Source organism: Leguminivora glycinivorella, chromosome 2, assembly GCF_023078275.1.
Source record: "Leguminivora glycinivorella isolate SPB_JAAS2020 chromosome 2, LegGlyc_1.1, whole genome shotgun sequence".
NCBI classification, from domain to species: Eukaryota; Metazoa; Arthropoda; class Insecta; order Lepidoptera; family Tortricidae; genus Leguminivora; species Leguminivora glycinivorella.
Window position 1 is genome coordinate 31113301 of NC_062972.1, and position 16947 is coordinate 31130247.

The following is a 16947-nucleotide window of genomic DNA, read 5'->3' on the forward strand; positions in this document are numbered from 1 at the left end:
TCACGAAGTGATTTGAAACGCTGGTCCCCGGTGTAGGTTCTATCGTTGACACATTCTGTGTATGAACTTGTGCCACAGTTTGACCAGACGCCGTCTCTTTTCCCTCATTGGCTTGTGAATCCCCTTTTTGATGTAAAAGCGAGTGATGTCTCCTGTTACAGATTTGACAATTTGTTGTAACTTTGCAGTGCCTGGCGGAGTGATTCTGGCCTAAACAGTTGAAACACATACCACTTGTTTGAACAAAATTACGCTTGACCTCAACATCCAAAGCATTAAAATCTTTACAATGTATTATTCTATGTTCACCTTTACAATAACTACAAGATACATTGCTAGCGACGTGCATGGTACTAACTCTTTGCCCCTGATTACCCTTGACCTGACTAAAATTCCCCTTATAGTTATTATTAACAAACTTAGGTTTATGGGCGAATCCCGGTTTAGGTTCCAAAAATTCTAAAGAATGATACCTCGTTTGCAAAAAGTCTTTAAATTGGTCCAGTGACGGTAACTGTTCAGATAGAGACACAAATTCGCTCACCTTACATTCCCAAATCTTCCTACTTTCTGGATCCAATTTATGACTAACAATGTAAATTATAATGATATCCCAAGTACTTGTGTTTATTTTGAGACTAGATAAAGCATTTAATGTTTCTGTAGTACAGTCTAACAATTGTTTGATATCAGTGGCAGACTCAGTCAGAAGAGTTTTTTGTGCAAAAAATCTTTTTAAAATACAATTTGCTAAATATTGTTTATTATTATAGCGACTCTCTAACTGGGTCCAACACTGCACATAGCTCTCACTAGAAATAGGTATATGCCTAAGAAGCTGCTCCGCCTCGCCTGACAAATGCGCCTTGAGATAGTGAAGCTTCTGAATATCGTCTATGTCCTTGTTTTTGTGGATGAGAGAAATAAACAAATCTCGGAATCCCGTCCATTCCTCGTATTTTCCCGAAAATGTTGGTATAGTGATCTTTGGAAGCTTCACGTGACTTGATTTTGAAGTGGACGTATTTGGCAACATGGGACTAGCATTGCTGGGTATTGCCTTTAGCTTGCTCAAAACGTTCTTCAGTTCGCATTTATAATCCATGTATAACTCGTTGGTCGCCTCATACACGTCGTTCTTCATATATGCAGTGTTTTTCAACAATTCTTGCTCTGGTAACATCAGGATCTGCATATGCATACGCGAAAACTGTTCCCATAATGTTTCCAAGCTTTCCAGTCTAGTTTCGACGTATGCGACGGTAATCCGCTCCTTCGGAGATTTTTTATAATTGCTATACGCCTTAGTAATATGAACGTTTTGATCCGTTTGAAAGTTGATACTTGTATCCAACTTACTCATCTTGAAAAATTACAAGTCCCAGCAAAATCTGTTCAAAATTTTCTAAGTCCCAATCCTCTCGTAAATCTGCTAAGTCCTTATAGGTATAGAATCTTCAAAAAAATCGCAAGTGTTTTTTTTCCTCAAAATTTTCCAAGTGTTTCGTCGTTTTAACTTCGCTATAAAATCGGGCATAGGTTCCCCGTCGGATCACTTTTTCTTAAATTATTCTAAGTGTTTAACACTTTGAAATTGTCTTCTGTCCATGAATTTTTCTAAGTCCAAATTTGACACTTGACAGTTGTATTGTTTTGACAGGTGACAGTTCCAATTAGTGACACTTTGCACAGATAAACACATAAATGTACTCACAGTTTTTAATCTTCTTACGAGTACACTTCACTAGTACTCTGAACCTCAGTTTGAATCTTCCCGCCAAGTTGATCACCGTGACGTCACCCAAGGTCACGGCGCTGCTGACTCCGTCGACTGCTCCAATCCGCTGCCGCCCTCGGAGACTGCACCCTCGACAACAATCCGTTGCCACTTGGTACAGGAAAGCACTACTAAAACTTAAGGCCCACAGTACATCCCGGTTCGTAAAGGACCAATGAATGTACCCCTAATTTCAAAAAGGGCGCTCTTTACTTGGAAGCAATGAAACCAACACTAACATTCACAAATAAAGCCAAAATTTATTAAAAATAAAGTTCAACACTTATATACAAACACGGTAAGAATTTCGTTAGCTAGTTTACGGCCGGTACAGCGACATCTAGCGAGACATTGGGTAAACTGTTTACTATGAGCCTACGGACGGACGCGAACAATTACATTACATTCTTGGTACAATGCAACTTTTTCATATGTTTTGGGTTAATCAAGAACGCCTTTACCAGTTGATGTGGTGAACAATATCCGCCTTGAGCGTCTTTGAGCTTCACTGTTATCTTTGATTCACTAAGAACAAATTAAATTACTTTCATAGAAAATATTTTAACTTGTTATTTTAAGTAGTAACACTACTATTATGTTCTAAACATTAAATAAATGTCATATACAAAGAAAAAATGACCAAAGCCTCCAGTGCTCCGAGCTGGAATCGAACCAGCGTACTCCGCTTACCGGGCGAATGCCAGAACCACTCGGCTATCGGTCCACGAAAGCAAGGGTCGAAATTTCTAAGTATATGACATTTCCGAAGGCTCGTGGCCCGATAGCCGAGTGGTTCTGGCATTCGCCCGGTAAGCGGAGTACGCTGGTTCGATTCCAGCTCGGAGCACTGGAGGCTTTGGTCATTTTTTCTTTGTATATGACATTTATTTAATGTTCATCTCTAAATTCTTTGCAAATACAGCGAAACAAACCAAAAATCCACAATGTAATAAAACGCTGTGTCATAAGACTTCTTTTTAAAAATCTCATTAAGTTTTCAAGTATTCCAGTCTATAAAATCGCCGTCTCGGCTCCGAGCCAAGATGGTTAAAAAATAAGACGGATTCGAAAAAAGAATTAACTCAAACCATCTAGAGCTGAAACAATATTTTTACTTTGCAACATCTTCTACCCTCCTGCTGCGAGAGTACTGCAATACGGTATCAAGTTGACATTACAAACAATACAACGTCTTTGGAACGATCTCCCTCTCGCAATACGACAAGCACAGAGCAAGTTTTCCTTCAAACGTCAATTACGTAAACACTTCTCGCAGGTACACCAACGTTGTTAGACAGTAATGGTTAAATGGGTACTATATATATGTATATATATGTATATTATATATTTTAGTTAGTTTATGTATGTATATGATTGTACTTATTTATGTATGTATATTGATGATGCATATAGTATTTAGATAGTGACTTATATCTATTTAAATTTCTGTTTTATTTTCCGCACCAATTGTAAGTTTCTGTTTGGTCCAATGGTTGACTGGTAGAGAATGCCTTAAGGCATTAAGTTCGCCATTTGTACTTTATGTTGTGCAATAAAGGTTAAATAAATAAATAAATAAATAAATAATACAATACAAATTCAGTTTATTGCACAGCTTCAAAAATCTAATGTACATAGGAACACACATATTACAATAAATATTACAGAGGTAAACAACAGGCGGGTTTTCGCCCGCCGCGTCTGTCTGTGTGTCTGTGTGTGTGTGTGTGTGTGTGTGTGGGTGTTCGCGATAAACTTAAAAACTACAGAACGGATTTTCATGCGGTTTTCACCTATATGGTGTATACTTTGTTAAGGTTATGACCTTTTTTATTTTTTATTTACTATGCAAAGACGTCTGCAAGCGATTCTACATATTTATAAATTAAACGAAACAAAAAAAAATGACACCTATACCTATGCAATGTTCAAAGGCGAAATTAAACTACTAAATTATGTTTTCCTAATTATGTTCAAAATTGCATTTGCAAATTCTCCTAATTGGATATGTTCGAAATTACGTTTCCAAATTCGAAGAATTTCGTTTGTTCCAATTTAATCGTCACTACTTAATTTAATGAAATTTATGTTTTTGATGGGATAACACTTACCGAAGTAGTGATGATATTTTATGTTGTTGTAAATAAATTTCAGGACGGAAAATTGAACTTGACATCCATTTAGATTTCACTTTGAAGTCAACAACCAAGGCATATTATAGGTATAATATTATTGAACTTGGCTCTCGTTTCACATTTATGTTTTTGATGGGATATCATTACTTTTTGTAGATAAATTATATGCGCTAAATATCGAAACAATAATTAATTCTAAATCCCAGTTAATAACGTAATAAATACAAAAGTCGATTAGGTATACTCTTAGTTGAGTACTAACGCGGGAATATTAGGGTTAAAAAAATATCAAATTTTACCATTTTTTCTGATTTTCCCCCGTGTTTTTACCTAATTACCTATCTGCATGCCAAATTTGAACTTTCTAGGTCATCTGGAACTGGGTTAGAATTTATGTCTATAGGTATATATATATATATATGATAAAAATGACGATATTAGGACGATATTATCTAAATAACCGTTTGAGACGTGTTTATGAAATTTAGAGCACATATATATCTTGCAAGTTTAAATATATGAGCCAAATTTGACACGTTTATGTAAAATAGTTTTTGAGTTATGAGGGGGTCAAAAGTGGCTCCAAATGGTTCGTGTAACACACACGATGCTGCTCGCCAGTTCTGTTACTTGAACTTGGCTTGACACGCTACCGCGTGTCTAGGTAAAACGTATAAAATAAAAAGCAGGTACATTTTTCCGGTATTGACGCAATTCTTTAAGCTTTATTAAATATGAGACGATTAAAAATCAACACAAACATCAACATTCAGTTTTATTTACTTGTAAAATTTTAATCTAAGTGTTTTTAGTATGTTTTAAAGACTGTTTGTATACCTACCAAAGTACCTACTTATAACATCGTGCTACCTATTTAATAAAATTCCTGAATTATAAGTTTCAAACATCAAGTTTTTCACCTCCGACTTAGCATAACTTAGCGCAAATTCACAACAAAACATTTTTCGAAACAAGAGAAAGAATCTATAAATAAAATATCGTCGTGTTTTCTTTCAAGTGACATTTTAGGCGTTCGAGAGGTTTCAAAACAAAAGCAATTCGTTCCCCCCCGCACGGCGACGGAAAGCAGAAAAAACTGGATGGTGTAGCAAGCCCTAAATCATTTTCGCGCATGTTGAATATTAATAATGTGGGCTACATCGAGAAAGAGGGGAGCGATGTGTGGTATCGGTGGGCTATCTACAAAGTTGGAAGATATTTCTATCTCTGATTAACTGATTCGTTACGTGTTACATTTTCGCTGTGGCGGCGAACAACTTATGTCGGTTTTAAAATGGCATGTCGTCTCATACGTCACACGCCTCTCGTGGTATCCGCTCAGAAACGGGTAAATATCAAGTATATGAATCATGAAATAAATCAAGTTGGTATTACCCATTTATAGGAATTTTAGATTTGTCACATAACTATAATATTTTTTAAGCACTTCATTGCGTGACCTAAGTTAAAACTTCTTATTTCAGTTTTCTTCCGTATTTTTGCGTTCTAACGTCTTTTAATAATAGGGATGACGACTTAAATAAAAAATGGCATTCTGTTTAGTCCGTCAGTTAGATCGTCCAAAAATACTGAACACATATTTTTCGCGTTTTCTAATTAATGAAAAAATACAAAGATATATAGAGCATCAAAGTTCCGAAGTGGGGGCTTGTGACGTCACTTCTAAGTAAAATTTGTACTAGGCGTGATATCACGCGAAACTTCAACGCACTGTACCGTCGTCATATTCAGTTTATGAGAAAAAAAGAAGAAATACGTGTCTAATATTCTTTGATAATCTAACTGACGGACTAATTAGTTTTTTTTAGTCGTCTCGCCTATTCTAGTAAGACTGTTTTTACGAGAGTTATAGATTAGAGTGAGTATTATAGTACACATCCCAACTTTTAATAACGGAACCGAATAATAAATTAAGAAAAACTGACATAAGTATAATTACAGGAACCAACAAAATCTTAAGTCAAATCTATTCACATGATCTAATGCGTTTACATAGGCCTTCCCTATATATTCATTAGACAAAATCTCACTTTGCTACGCGAGTATCGCTAGATAGTTTCGAGTGATACCAGAATAGGGAACACTCAAAGAACACAAATGATTTATCGTGTTTGCCTGTGCTTGTCTCTGGCTGATATCGAGATTTCTTCCCCAAAACATCGATATAGCAATACTAGCTTTTGCCAATGACTTCGTCTGCGTGTAATAAATAATAGGAATAGCGCCTGATGAAAAAATACAAGCAATGATAATTAAAAGTGAGTTTTAAGCTTTTGCTCACATGAATTATCAGGCGCTGGATTAGTCATTTTACTGTAAAAGTGAAAGTTATGTTATAAATACTGTCTTAACACCTTTGCTGCGGCAATTAACGTAACTCGTAATTAACCATACTTCGTAAGAGATCTAATGACCACCTACCGCAGTGAACGTGTTAAAGGATGATTCCCAGGTAAAAACTATGTTATTTGACTTTGGCCGCGACTAGATATCTACCAAATTTAAACTTAATCGGGTTAGTGCTATAGGCGTGATGAGGTAACACACACACAGACAGACTCTCTTTCGTATTTATTATATAAGTAGAAAGTAAATATAGATGGCATGGATATACTGCACTCTGTATAGACTCGGAATTGTGTGAAAGACAACAATGGTGTGAATGTTTTGGCAAAACATAAAGCGTGATATTGTTATTTTGCGCCTAATGATTATGTATTGTGGTGAGTAATAGAAGGGATTTGTTCGTGTTATTTGAAGTATTTTTTTTGCTTGCGGTATGAAACTATTCCATACATATAAACATACTTACTGTAAGACTGATTATGGAGCTGTAATAAGTTCTTTTGGTATTATATCCTGTGTTTTATAGGTTATCATGTATCCTGGACCTTCCCTTCCTTTCTCCACTCATCACGGTTTCAAGCCCCGCCTCTCGCCAGTCACTGCAGAATAAAAAACATTCAGTCGTTACTTTGGTCCACCGTACCTGGTGCTATCATCTTTTTGGTTAGGATTGTGAATTTTCATATTATTTATATTTACAGCGCTATATTATTTGGCGAGTTGAAAGCAAGTCGCAGCATGTACACCGTGAGTGTGCAGGGACTTTGCCGTGAGTATGCAATGTTATCGCTTCAAACGCGCAAGGAGTTAGCTGCAAATGTGCAACGAACTCGCTCGAAATTACTGGTAGAACTGCTAGTTGAATTCGCTTAAATCATTTTTTATGATTGCTGCTTTAAGAGTTGCATCAAATCGTCTGTCACCGAATTACCGTTCGCAAAATGTTATATATGGGAATTTAGACTTCTGCTCCGTGACGTTGATAAGTCTATTAACTGTGGCTGATGCAACTGGCCCTTAGTATTATAAAAACAGTCTACAATAGCCTAGAATAACTTTAGCATTCACTCTAAGCACAATTCTATCCCCAGCGGCACTGCCAACCCTAGGTAACTTAGAATCGGACCACAAAAGCCCTAACTCAATTCTCTAGTTTACTGCCACGGCTGGCTCATTCACAAGTTAGTGCTCAGACTAAATAAGATTGAGCTAGATAAATACTAGCATAAAATTGCGATATTGAAGTTTCGGTACTTGAAATACAGCAAGCAATTTCATGTGATGTATTTTGAAAAGAAGACGTTGTGAATATACCTCGCACTCGCAAATGAACTGGCATTTATGAAGTAGCCGAAATGATAAGAAAACATAAACGATAGGGCTGAGTTAAAAATGGTGGCTGGTGGCAGGGTGGCCCGCCAGATAGCCTGGAGAGAATAATTATGACGGGCAAAGTTGAAGACACGAGACCTCAGGCTCCTCCCCCTACTAGATGGTGTGCTCAAATTACTGCATCCATGCGATTAAAACTGCACGAGGCCATGCGCTTGGCGAGGAACAGACGCCTATGGAGGGACCCAGTCTTCAACAGAATGACATGATGTCACGATCCTCAGCATTGAGGGAACGACTAAAGAAGGAAGGTATTATACCACCACAAGTAAGGGTACATGTAATTTTGTCGAGCATGTAAAAACTTCTCAATAGGTAGTATTCACTAAAATATCTGTAACTATTAAATGTCGAAAGTAGTTTATGTATACAACTGAATCTAAAATACTTGGTTCATTTTAAAGCACAAGGATAGCCGAATTTCCTCGCTGTATCAGGTATTCACAATTAGAGGTCACAGTTTCATATAACAAAAAGGCCGGTATCGTTAAAAATAAAGATAAGATTATTTTTTCAAGTAGGCTTCTTACAAATGCGCTTATGAACCTTAAATAAATATTTTTGGTGAACTAGTTATTTGAGGGAAAGTTTGCGTTCGCGTGGGCGTCCCAGATATCGCTGGTGCGAGGAAGCCCTGAAAGACCTCGGTGTACCCAACTGGCGTGAAGTGGCGCAGGATAGGGCAGCGTGGCGATCTCTTGTGTCGGAGGTCAAGATTCTTTTTGGGTCACTGAGCCAGTGAAGTAAGTAAGTTATCTGTGTGCGTAGCCGAATGCAAAAACGCTCTTGATAGAATCTCTTTCGTAGCTATCTATTTCTATCGCTCTTGCGTATTATCGCGCTGACTACATTTCGGCGGCGTTTCGGTGGCGTTTCGCGTCTCATAAATGCCATTTGGCTACGCGGCCTGAGGGCCTAAGTTCTCTTGGCACTCAATTACTGAGCAGAGAATTGTCTCTCCAAAAAAAACGTATTTATCTATGGACTCTATACAAAATTAGCATTTGAAGCAACTTGTACATAGGTATGTATTTTGGTTACCAATTTGTGTATAAGTATAAATATTACAAGCCGGTAAGGAATTATTGTTGCGGTAGGTAGCTGTTATTGCATTGCGGCGGTGCGCTTGTGCTGAACTTTCTATATAGAGTGAAACCTTAGAAAATGGGACCTGGTTAACAATTTTTTATAGTATTCATTTTTCAACATATTTGATAACACATTTCAAAAATCGAGTTAGGTACAAGGATAAGTGATATCCGGCTGTCCAGGATGGAAACAAAATGGCGGCCAATTAAGAGAAATGCAAGGATGATTTTAATACTAATGTTTATTGTGAGGCTGTCGAAAATTAAGAGAGTGTCCCTATGTACAATACTTCTTATATAGCTACTGAACAGCGCCGCACTCGGTATAACTATGAACTAAACTTAAGGCTAAGCTATTGATTACATAATTAAATACATATGCATTTCGGTAGATGTCACTTTTACTCCCTAGTAATATAGCGACATCTATTTGGTCCATAACTAATTAATGATTTGTGTTAGTTCTAGATGTTTCGCCCAGGTGGCGTATAAAGCGTCGGGAAAATAGGCAGGTATCGCTTTCTACCTGTTAGATACGTAGGTGGACACAAGTGAAACAACCGGTAGCTAGTTATGCACTGGTTTATTGGCGTACAGGTATCGTGGTGGGCGCAGCCACACACACACATGCAAGCGTACGTTAGTCGCATACTGAACATCCCTCCACCTATTACAGTATTAATCTTTAACCTAATTGTAATGCTAAAGCCTAAAAGTATTTTTTATAATTTACTCTGGGACGGGGACGCATCACTCTCCGTGCCTTGCCTGTTGGCGGTTCATCATCTGATTCTGATTCTGACTCTGCCTCATGAAACTCTTCCTCCGCTTCCTCGTCTTCGTCGTACTCTTCCTCCTCCATGGGGTGAGTACGGTCTGATGCATTCTGGTCGGGCGGTGGCAACATCAACGATTGCGACTGCGTTGGCGGCGGCGGCGGCGGCGGCGGCGGCGACCGCGATGGCGGCGATGGCGGCGACCGCGATGGCGGCGATGGCGGCGGCGGCGGCGATGGCGGCGGCGGCGGCGATGGCGGCGGCGGCGGCGATGGCGGCGACCGCGATGGCGGCGGCAGCGGCGGCGGCGGCGGCGGCGGCGGCGGCGGCGGCGGCGGCGGCGGCGGCGGCGACGGCGGCGCATGTACTGGTGTCGGCGTAGACGTCGAGGCAGGTGAGTGTGTAAGTTTATCGTGATCGTCGTAGTCCCATACATTAGCATCTCCTATATGACCCTTATACAATGCTAATTGGTTTATGTGTTTGCGATAACATATTTGAGAATCCCAGTCAGTTTTTGTACCGTTCCTTTACACCACATGATTTTATCATTGTTTACATTTTTTGTATATAGTACAAATGAGCCAATTGCGAATTTTTTACGGTTAGATACATTAGTATTGTCCTGTGAGCACTGAACATTGGCATTATCAGACAGTGGAGCCGCGGACGAGGGCGGCGGTGAGGGTGGGGATAAGAGGTCTATACGTGACCTCATTTTACGTCCATAGACTAATTGCGCGGGAGAAAACCCAGTGGTAGTATGTTTCGAATTACGGTAATCAAACAAATACTTTAAAAGTGCTAATTTTGCTTGTTTGACATTAGTACTTGTCATAAGACTAGACCGTATACCCCGTTTTACGACCTTTATATATGACTCAGCCATACCATTACTCGCTGGATGGTATGGTGGTGACGTCATATGCTTTATGCCATTAAGTTTGCAAAAAGCTTGAAATTCTTGTGAACAAAAAGCTGTGCCATTATCCGTTACCAAAGTTAGCGGTATACCGAACCTTGACATAAATTCGTACATTTTTTCAATCGTGGCAGTGGATGTAGTTGTGTTAGACATATCATAAACTTCTGGCCACTTAGAAAACGCATCCACCAGCACTAGGTACATTCGACCATTTATCGGGCCCAGGAAGTCGGCGTGAACACGACTGCAAGCTTCCTTAGGCGGGGCCCAGGGCGCGGGCTCGGCTCGGGCTGGCGCTGGTCGCATTTGTATACAAATATCGCAAGACCCTATCATTCGTTCAACAGCTTCATCAACGCCCGGGAACCAAAATCTAGACCTAACTTCGGCCTTAGTCTTCACTATACCTAGATGAGATTTATGGAGCTCTGATAATACTTTTCCACGTAACGTCTCTGGAATTACAACCTTATGGCCCCTCATAATGCATCCATTTTCATACGACAGCTGCGTTCGACATAAGTGATAAGGCTTAATTTGTAAATCGTTAACTTTGTTTGGCCATCCCTCCATTATATATTTACGTACTTTAACTAAAATAACGTCATTACCGGTTTCTTTGCAAACGTCCGTGAAGGTGACAGGCAGACTACCACTGATAACGAAATGCACGTAAGCGGCTCGATCGCACGGTTCCGCGCCGTCAGCACATACCTGCGGAGCGGCCGCGCCCGCGCCCGCGCGCCCGCGCGCTCGCCCGTTAGGGCCTGTGCAGGTGTCGGCGCCGGCGCCGGAGGCTGGCGCGCGACAAAAAATCAGCGCTGTTGTCAGCACTTCGCACATATTCAATACTATAATTATACGCGCTTAAAAATATTGCGTATCTTTGAAGTCGATTTGCTGTCACCTCTGGAATACCCTTATAAGGTCCAAAAATCGATATAAGGGGTTTGTGGTCCGTGCGGAGGACGAACGGCTCTGATCTTCCATACAAATATTGGTGGAAGCGACGCACACCAAAAATAATAGCAGTAGCTTCTTTTTGGAGCTGAGAATAACGCGTTTCGGCAATCGACAATGTCCTCGAGGCAAAAGAAATCGGCCTCTCGACTCGAGGCCTCCGGGGTCAAGTTGAGATAAAATCGCGCCAAGACCCCGGGGTCCTGCATCGACAGTCAAAGATAGCTTGGCCCCCGGATTAAAGTGAGCTAAAACCCGATCTGATGCTATATTTTTTTTAATACTTATATAAGCGTTGTGATGTGCATCCTCCCACTGCCATTTAGACCCCTTTTTTAAAAGGTCATAAAGCGGACCCAGGATTGACGATGCATTCGGTACAAAGTTCCTATAATAATTTACCAACCCCAAAAATGATTGGAGCTCGCTAACGTTATTCGGAACGGGAGCATTTATTATTGCCTCGACCTTATCGGGTGACTTATGTAACCCGTCCTTGTCTATAACATAGCCCAAGTAGCTAACTTTATTTTTATAAAAGTCACACTTTTCCTGTTGCAATGTCAATCTTCAAATTTCTTATATTTATAAACGACTTGCCAGCGAATCTTACTCACGGCTCACCTTACTTATACGCCGATGATACTAGCATTATACTAAATGCGAAAACCACTCACGAGTTTTGTACGCAAATTGAAAGATGTTGGAAGGAACTCGAAAGTTGGTTTACAAGCAACGGATTAAAAATAAATTGTGGAAAAAGTTTTTACACTATCTTTCGCCGGAGCTCTAGGAGTACTGATCTAAGCTGTAATCTACCTATAGAAAAATCTGACTGTATTCGATTTTTGGGAGTAGATTTAGATCCATACTTAAGGTGGCATAACCAGTTAGAGACGGTATGCAAAAGGTTGGCTAGTGCGTGTTACTCGTTGAAAAGTATTTCCAAAATTGCAGACACCAAAATTTTGAAAACTGTGTACTTCTCATATTTTGAAAGTATTATTAGGTACTGTGTCGAAGTATGGGGCAACGGCACTAATATAAATTCGGTATTACTCTTACAAAAAAAGGCGTTAAGACTAATTACTAGATCAACAAGCATACCAATTACTCATAGAGATATGTTCAAAGATCTTAAAATCATGACGATCACCTCAATGTACTTGTATCGCATATGTATATATGTATATTTAAATAGAAATAAATATCCCACTTCAGGTGAAAGTCATAATTTCAACTTGAGGAACAACAATAGACTAGCCCGAACCAAATCTAGCTTTGTCCACTTTGATCGCAGTTTTAATAACATGACAATCCAAATTTTTAATAAACTAAGTAATGACATCAAAGACTGCACAAATTTCAGAATATTTAATAGAAAATTAAAGGATTATTTTACTAATAGGCCATACTACTCAATTAATGAATATTTTGCTAATGCTCTTAATTAATCTTTATTGACTTTTTTTTTTGTAATTATTTAGTTGTAACTTGTAACATGACATTATATGTAATAATTTCATTATTTTAATGGACAACTTCATGATCTTGTACATCAGCATAGAATAAGTAATCCTAGCATGTAAGTACTTAGAGTATGATTTGTAACTATATTTGCATGTATTTATACTTGTAATGGCAAATAAATCATCTGAATCTGAATCTGAATCTGAATCCTGCGTCTTGTAACCTTTCGAGCACGGCGTTGAGCCTGCGCGCGTGCTCGTCGTCGTCGCGGCCCGTGACCAGCACGTCGTCGAGCAGGCACAGCACGCCCTCCATGCCGGCCAGCACGCCCTCCATGGCGCGCTGGAACACGGCCGGCGCGCTCGCTAAACCGAACACAAGCCGCGTATACATATATAGCCCCCGAGATGTATTTATGCATGTGTACGGCTGCGACTCATCATCTAAAACAAATTGGTTGTAAGCCATTGATAAGTCGAGTTTTGTAAACTTAACGCCTCCATACAACTTAGCAAATAATTCTTTTGCTGTCGGCAAGGGATACTGGTCGACTATCAATTGCTTATTAATGGTAACAGAATAATCAGCACACAGTCGAACACTGCCATTCCGTTTTAACACCGGGACTATAGGTGAAGCATACTCGGCGTGGGGCACGGGTTTTAAAATACCTAACTGCACTAGCCGGTCGATTTCTTTGTTTACCTTATCGCGCAATGCGAATGCGATAGGCCGCGCTTTAACAAAAACTGGTTTAGCGTTATCTTTGAGCCTCAGTCTGACTTTATGTTTATTAAAACAGCCTAATGAACTTGAAAATAATTTAGGAAATTTTGTTTGTAGCTGTTCAACTGAAGACAGTTGGTGACAATGGTTAACTCGTACGAGTTGCAATTCAAAGGCTGATATAAAATCCCTACCTAGAAGAGACACTCCGCCGTCTCGTACAACATGTATGTCTATCGAATGTGTACAGTCGTCGTAGCACACAGGCAAGCGCACAACGCCCACACAAGCAATGTTATCACCATTATACGTAACCAGCTTCCTTCGCAACGGACCTAATGGCACATCTTTAAAATATAAATTATAAATATCATTAGATATAACCGTTACGGCTGCACCGGTATCTATCTCAAAATTTAACTTTGTTTCGCGAATAGTTACAGTGCCTACCATTGGCTCTCCCCGCAACGAACGTATAACAAATACCTCACCATCGTCTCCGAAGTCCTCGTCGTCGGCTCCATTGTCTACGTAGTTCACTTTTGACGGACACACCCTACGTAGATGGCCTTTAACGTTACACTTCTTACACACATAATCACTGTACTGACACTCCGCGGTCTTGTGGTTGGTATATCCGCATGTGGTACACTTAGGCTTCGCTAAACGGCTAGACTTAGCCGCGGCCTGTCCCTTATGGGCACTAGTACTGCGCGATATCTTTAATAGCGGGTCCAGCGTCGCGGCGCCCGCGGCGGCGGCGGCGGCGCCCGCTCCGCTCGCGCTAGCGGTGGCAGCTGCGCGCGCGGTGGCAACATTTTCGGCGTATTCCACAGCTTTGCCAAGCGTAAGGCCAGTCAGATCCTGAGCGTACAGCTTTTCTTTTTCATAACAAGCCCTCATTCCCATAATAAAGCGATCGAGCAGCGTTTCCTCCACATTCTTGAAGGCACAAAGCGACGTCAGGCCACGAAGTCTCGCGGCCCACTGTGAGTGCGTTTCGCCTTGTCGTTGTACCGCTGCGTAGAAATTGTGTCTCTCGCTGAACCCTACTCTCTTAGGGTTGAAATGAGTATCCAAACTTGTTATGATATCGTCGTAGGGCACCGTTTGTACATCCTTTGGTGAAACCAAATCCGCAGCGAGTCTGTACGTACCCTCCGTGAGTGCACTTAGCAATATAGCTCTGCGTTTTGTTCCGGTTGTGTCTGTCACATCGGTGATGTCGTTTGCCACAAACCACTGTGTCAGACGGCTTTTGTAAGTCTTCCACTCATGTTCATTGTGGTCAAAACTGGTCAAAATTCCAAATAATCCAGAAGACATGTTTTTTTTTTCCTAAATGTGGGTATTCGTCGCCACTGTTAGATACGTAGGTGGACACAAGTGAAACAACCGGTAGCTAGTTATGCACTGGTTTATTGGCGTACAGGTATCGTGGTGGGCGCAGCCACACACACACATGCAAGCGTACGTTAGTCGCATACTGAACACTACCCATTTGTCCACCCTTGTTAAGGTCTAGGTCTTAACACCGGCAGAAAAAGAGATAAGAAACAAAAAAGGCATTAGATCCATTGTCTCGCAGAAACTCAGGCATTCATTGCATTTATATTTGTTGTTTCTTATACGATAGCAGTTAGCAGTTATTAGCTTTACAATAACAGTGTCAAGAGTAAAGTTTTTGATTGAATTGTCATAACAATCAAATGTGAACATGTTGGATCATAATTTTCAGTTTACTACAAAGAACGTTCATTTTATGTCACACAAGGTGACAAAAAAATACAAATATACCCGGCTCTTTATGTTCCCGGGTTTCTAAACGGGCCATATTTTCACTACAACGTGTGGTCGGCTACTATTGGTGATTTTTCTAACATGTGAGTAAGAGAGGGACACCCATAGTTGCCGGTCACATGTTGTAGTTAAAATGTGGTCCGTTTAAAAGCCCCTTTCCTATGTGTGCCTAAAAATGTTTACAAGATTTTATTTATTTAAAGTCACGTACAGGTCGAACGCGATTAATTAACATTATTTTACCTTTTTTCCCAACGTTTCGGCCAGGTTGCACTGGCCGTGGTCGCGGAAGACTGACGTCCCAGCAAAGTGTCACCGGAGATGTAAACACCACAAAACTACCCAATATTAATTTATATAAATGACCACCACCACCACCAGTGCAACCTGGCCGAAACGTTGGGAAAAAAGGTAAAATAATGTTAATTAATCGCGTTCGACCTGTATGTGACTTTAAATATGTGTACAAAGCGCAAGAACTTAAAGTGTTATAAGATTTTATTTACCTGCGTCCTACTACATCCTATACCTCTTAAGGCACAAGTCCGCAACTTCAGTACCACAATTATCCAACAAAGTGTTAACTGTACGGAATCCAAAATACTCGTATTTATTTCTCCGGAACTTTGTCTGCATTGAAACGTACAGTTTGGCTTCTTGGGTGCTAAAGTTTATAGACCAGGAAAAATAGCTTGACCTGGACATAATTCGATAACCGTAATTTTCTTTTTCTGTCGTATAAAGTATCATTAGTGATAGTTAAAATACAAATTATTAATCAAATTAGGGTTCTGATTCAATTTAAAAAAAAATAAAAACGAACTTTGAATACTTTTTGATTTTATAACTAAAGTATTAAATGTAATCCGGAAAAAGTGCTTGTATTATGTTGTGACACCTGCATTTCATATAAAACATCTAATTTTTATAAATAATTCATACAGAACTATCATTTATAAAGAAGGTTTAGTAAGTTACACATTTTCAGGCGTATTTCACTAGAAAATATTGTTAACCGTAATCCTGCAATTTATTATGAATATAATATTACGTGTGTTGATAAATTATTAAAACTTATACCAATACTTTTGGCGCTTGTTCAAAATCTTAAATATTGATAATTTTAGGAAAGGAAAAATACCTAACTAAATTGAAAGATGGTAAATTTTGCCGTTAATATATTCTTAGTACTATACGAAATCAATTAAACAACAAATATGTAAGATTCATTACTTAATTGATATTTTTCTTACTTGCGCTTTAATATGAACGTTATTACCTGCAGAATAAGGTCGTGCACAGAGTAGGTATAGCTAGTATAGTAGTAGCGGGAACGGGCGGCGAGTCGTCAACACGTGTTTTGCTCGGCGATATCAAGGGCGCCGCGTTTTCAAAACGCTTCGATAACAAATATTTCACCGTCCAGTATAAGAGAGCTCCCTTATTACAAGTAACAAAAGTCATACAAATCAATTAGTCCGATAGGTCACGTTAAACTGGTCAAGTCGTTAGCTCAATAATAGTACCTATC

The 16947-nt window shown here is 39.7% G+C and overlaps 1 protein-coding gene across 1 annotated transcript; it reads right to left on the minus strand.

Annotated features, from left to right (window-relative positions):
* Nucleotides 1-10137: 10137 nt before the first annotated feature.
* LOC125242330 lies at nucleotides 10138-14663 on the minus strand. The gene is made up of 2 exons (XM_048151106.1): nucleotides 14108-14663; nucleotides 10138-10169 (listed from the first exon to the last, which is right to left on the minus strand). The coding sequence occupies exons 1-2, from the start codon at nucleotides 14523-14525 to the stop codon at nucleotides 10150-10152; spliced, it is 438 nt and encodes a 145-aa protein (XP_048007063.1). The 5' UTR covers nucleotides 14526-14663; the 3' UTR covers nucleotides 10138-10149.
* Between the last annotated feature and the right edge of the window lie 2284 nt (nucleotides 14664-16947).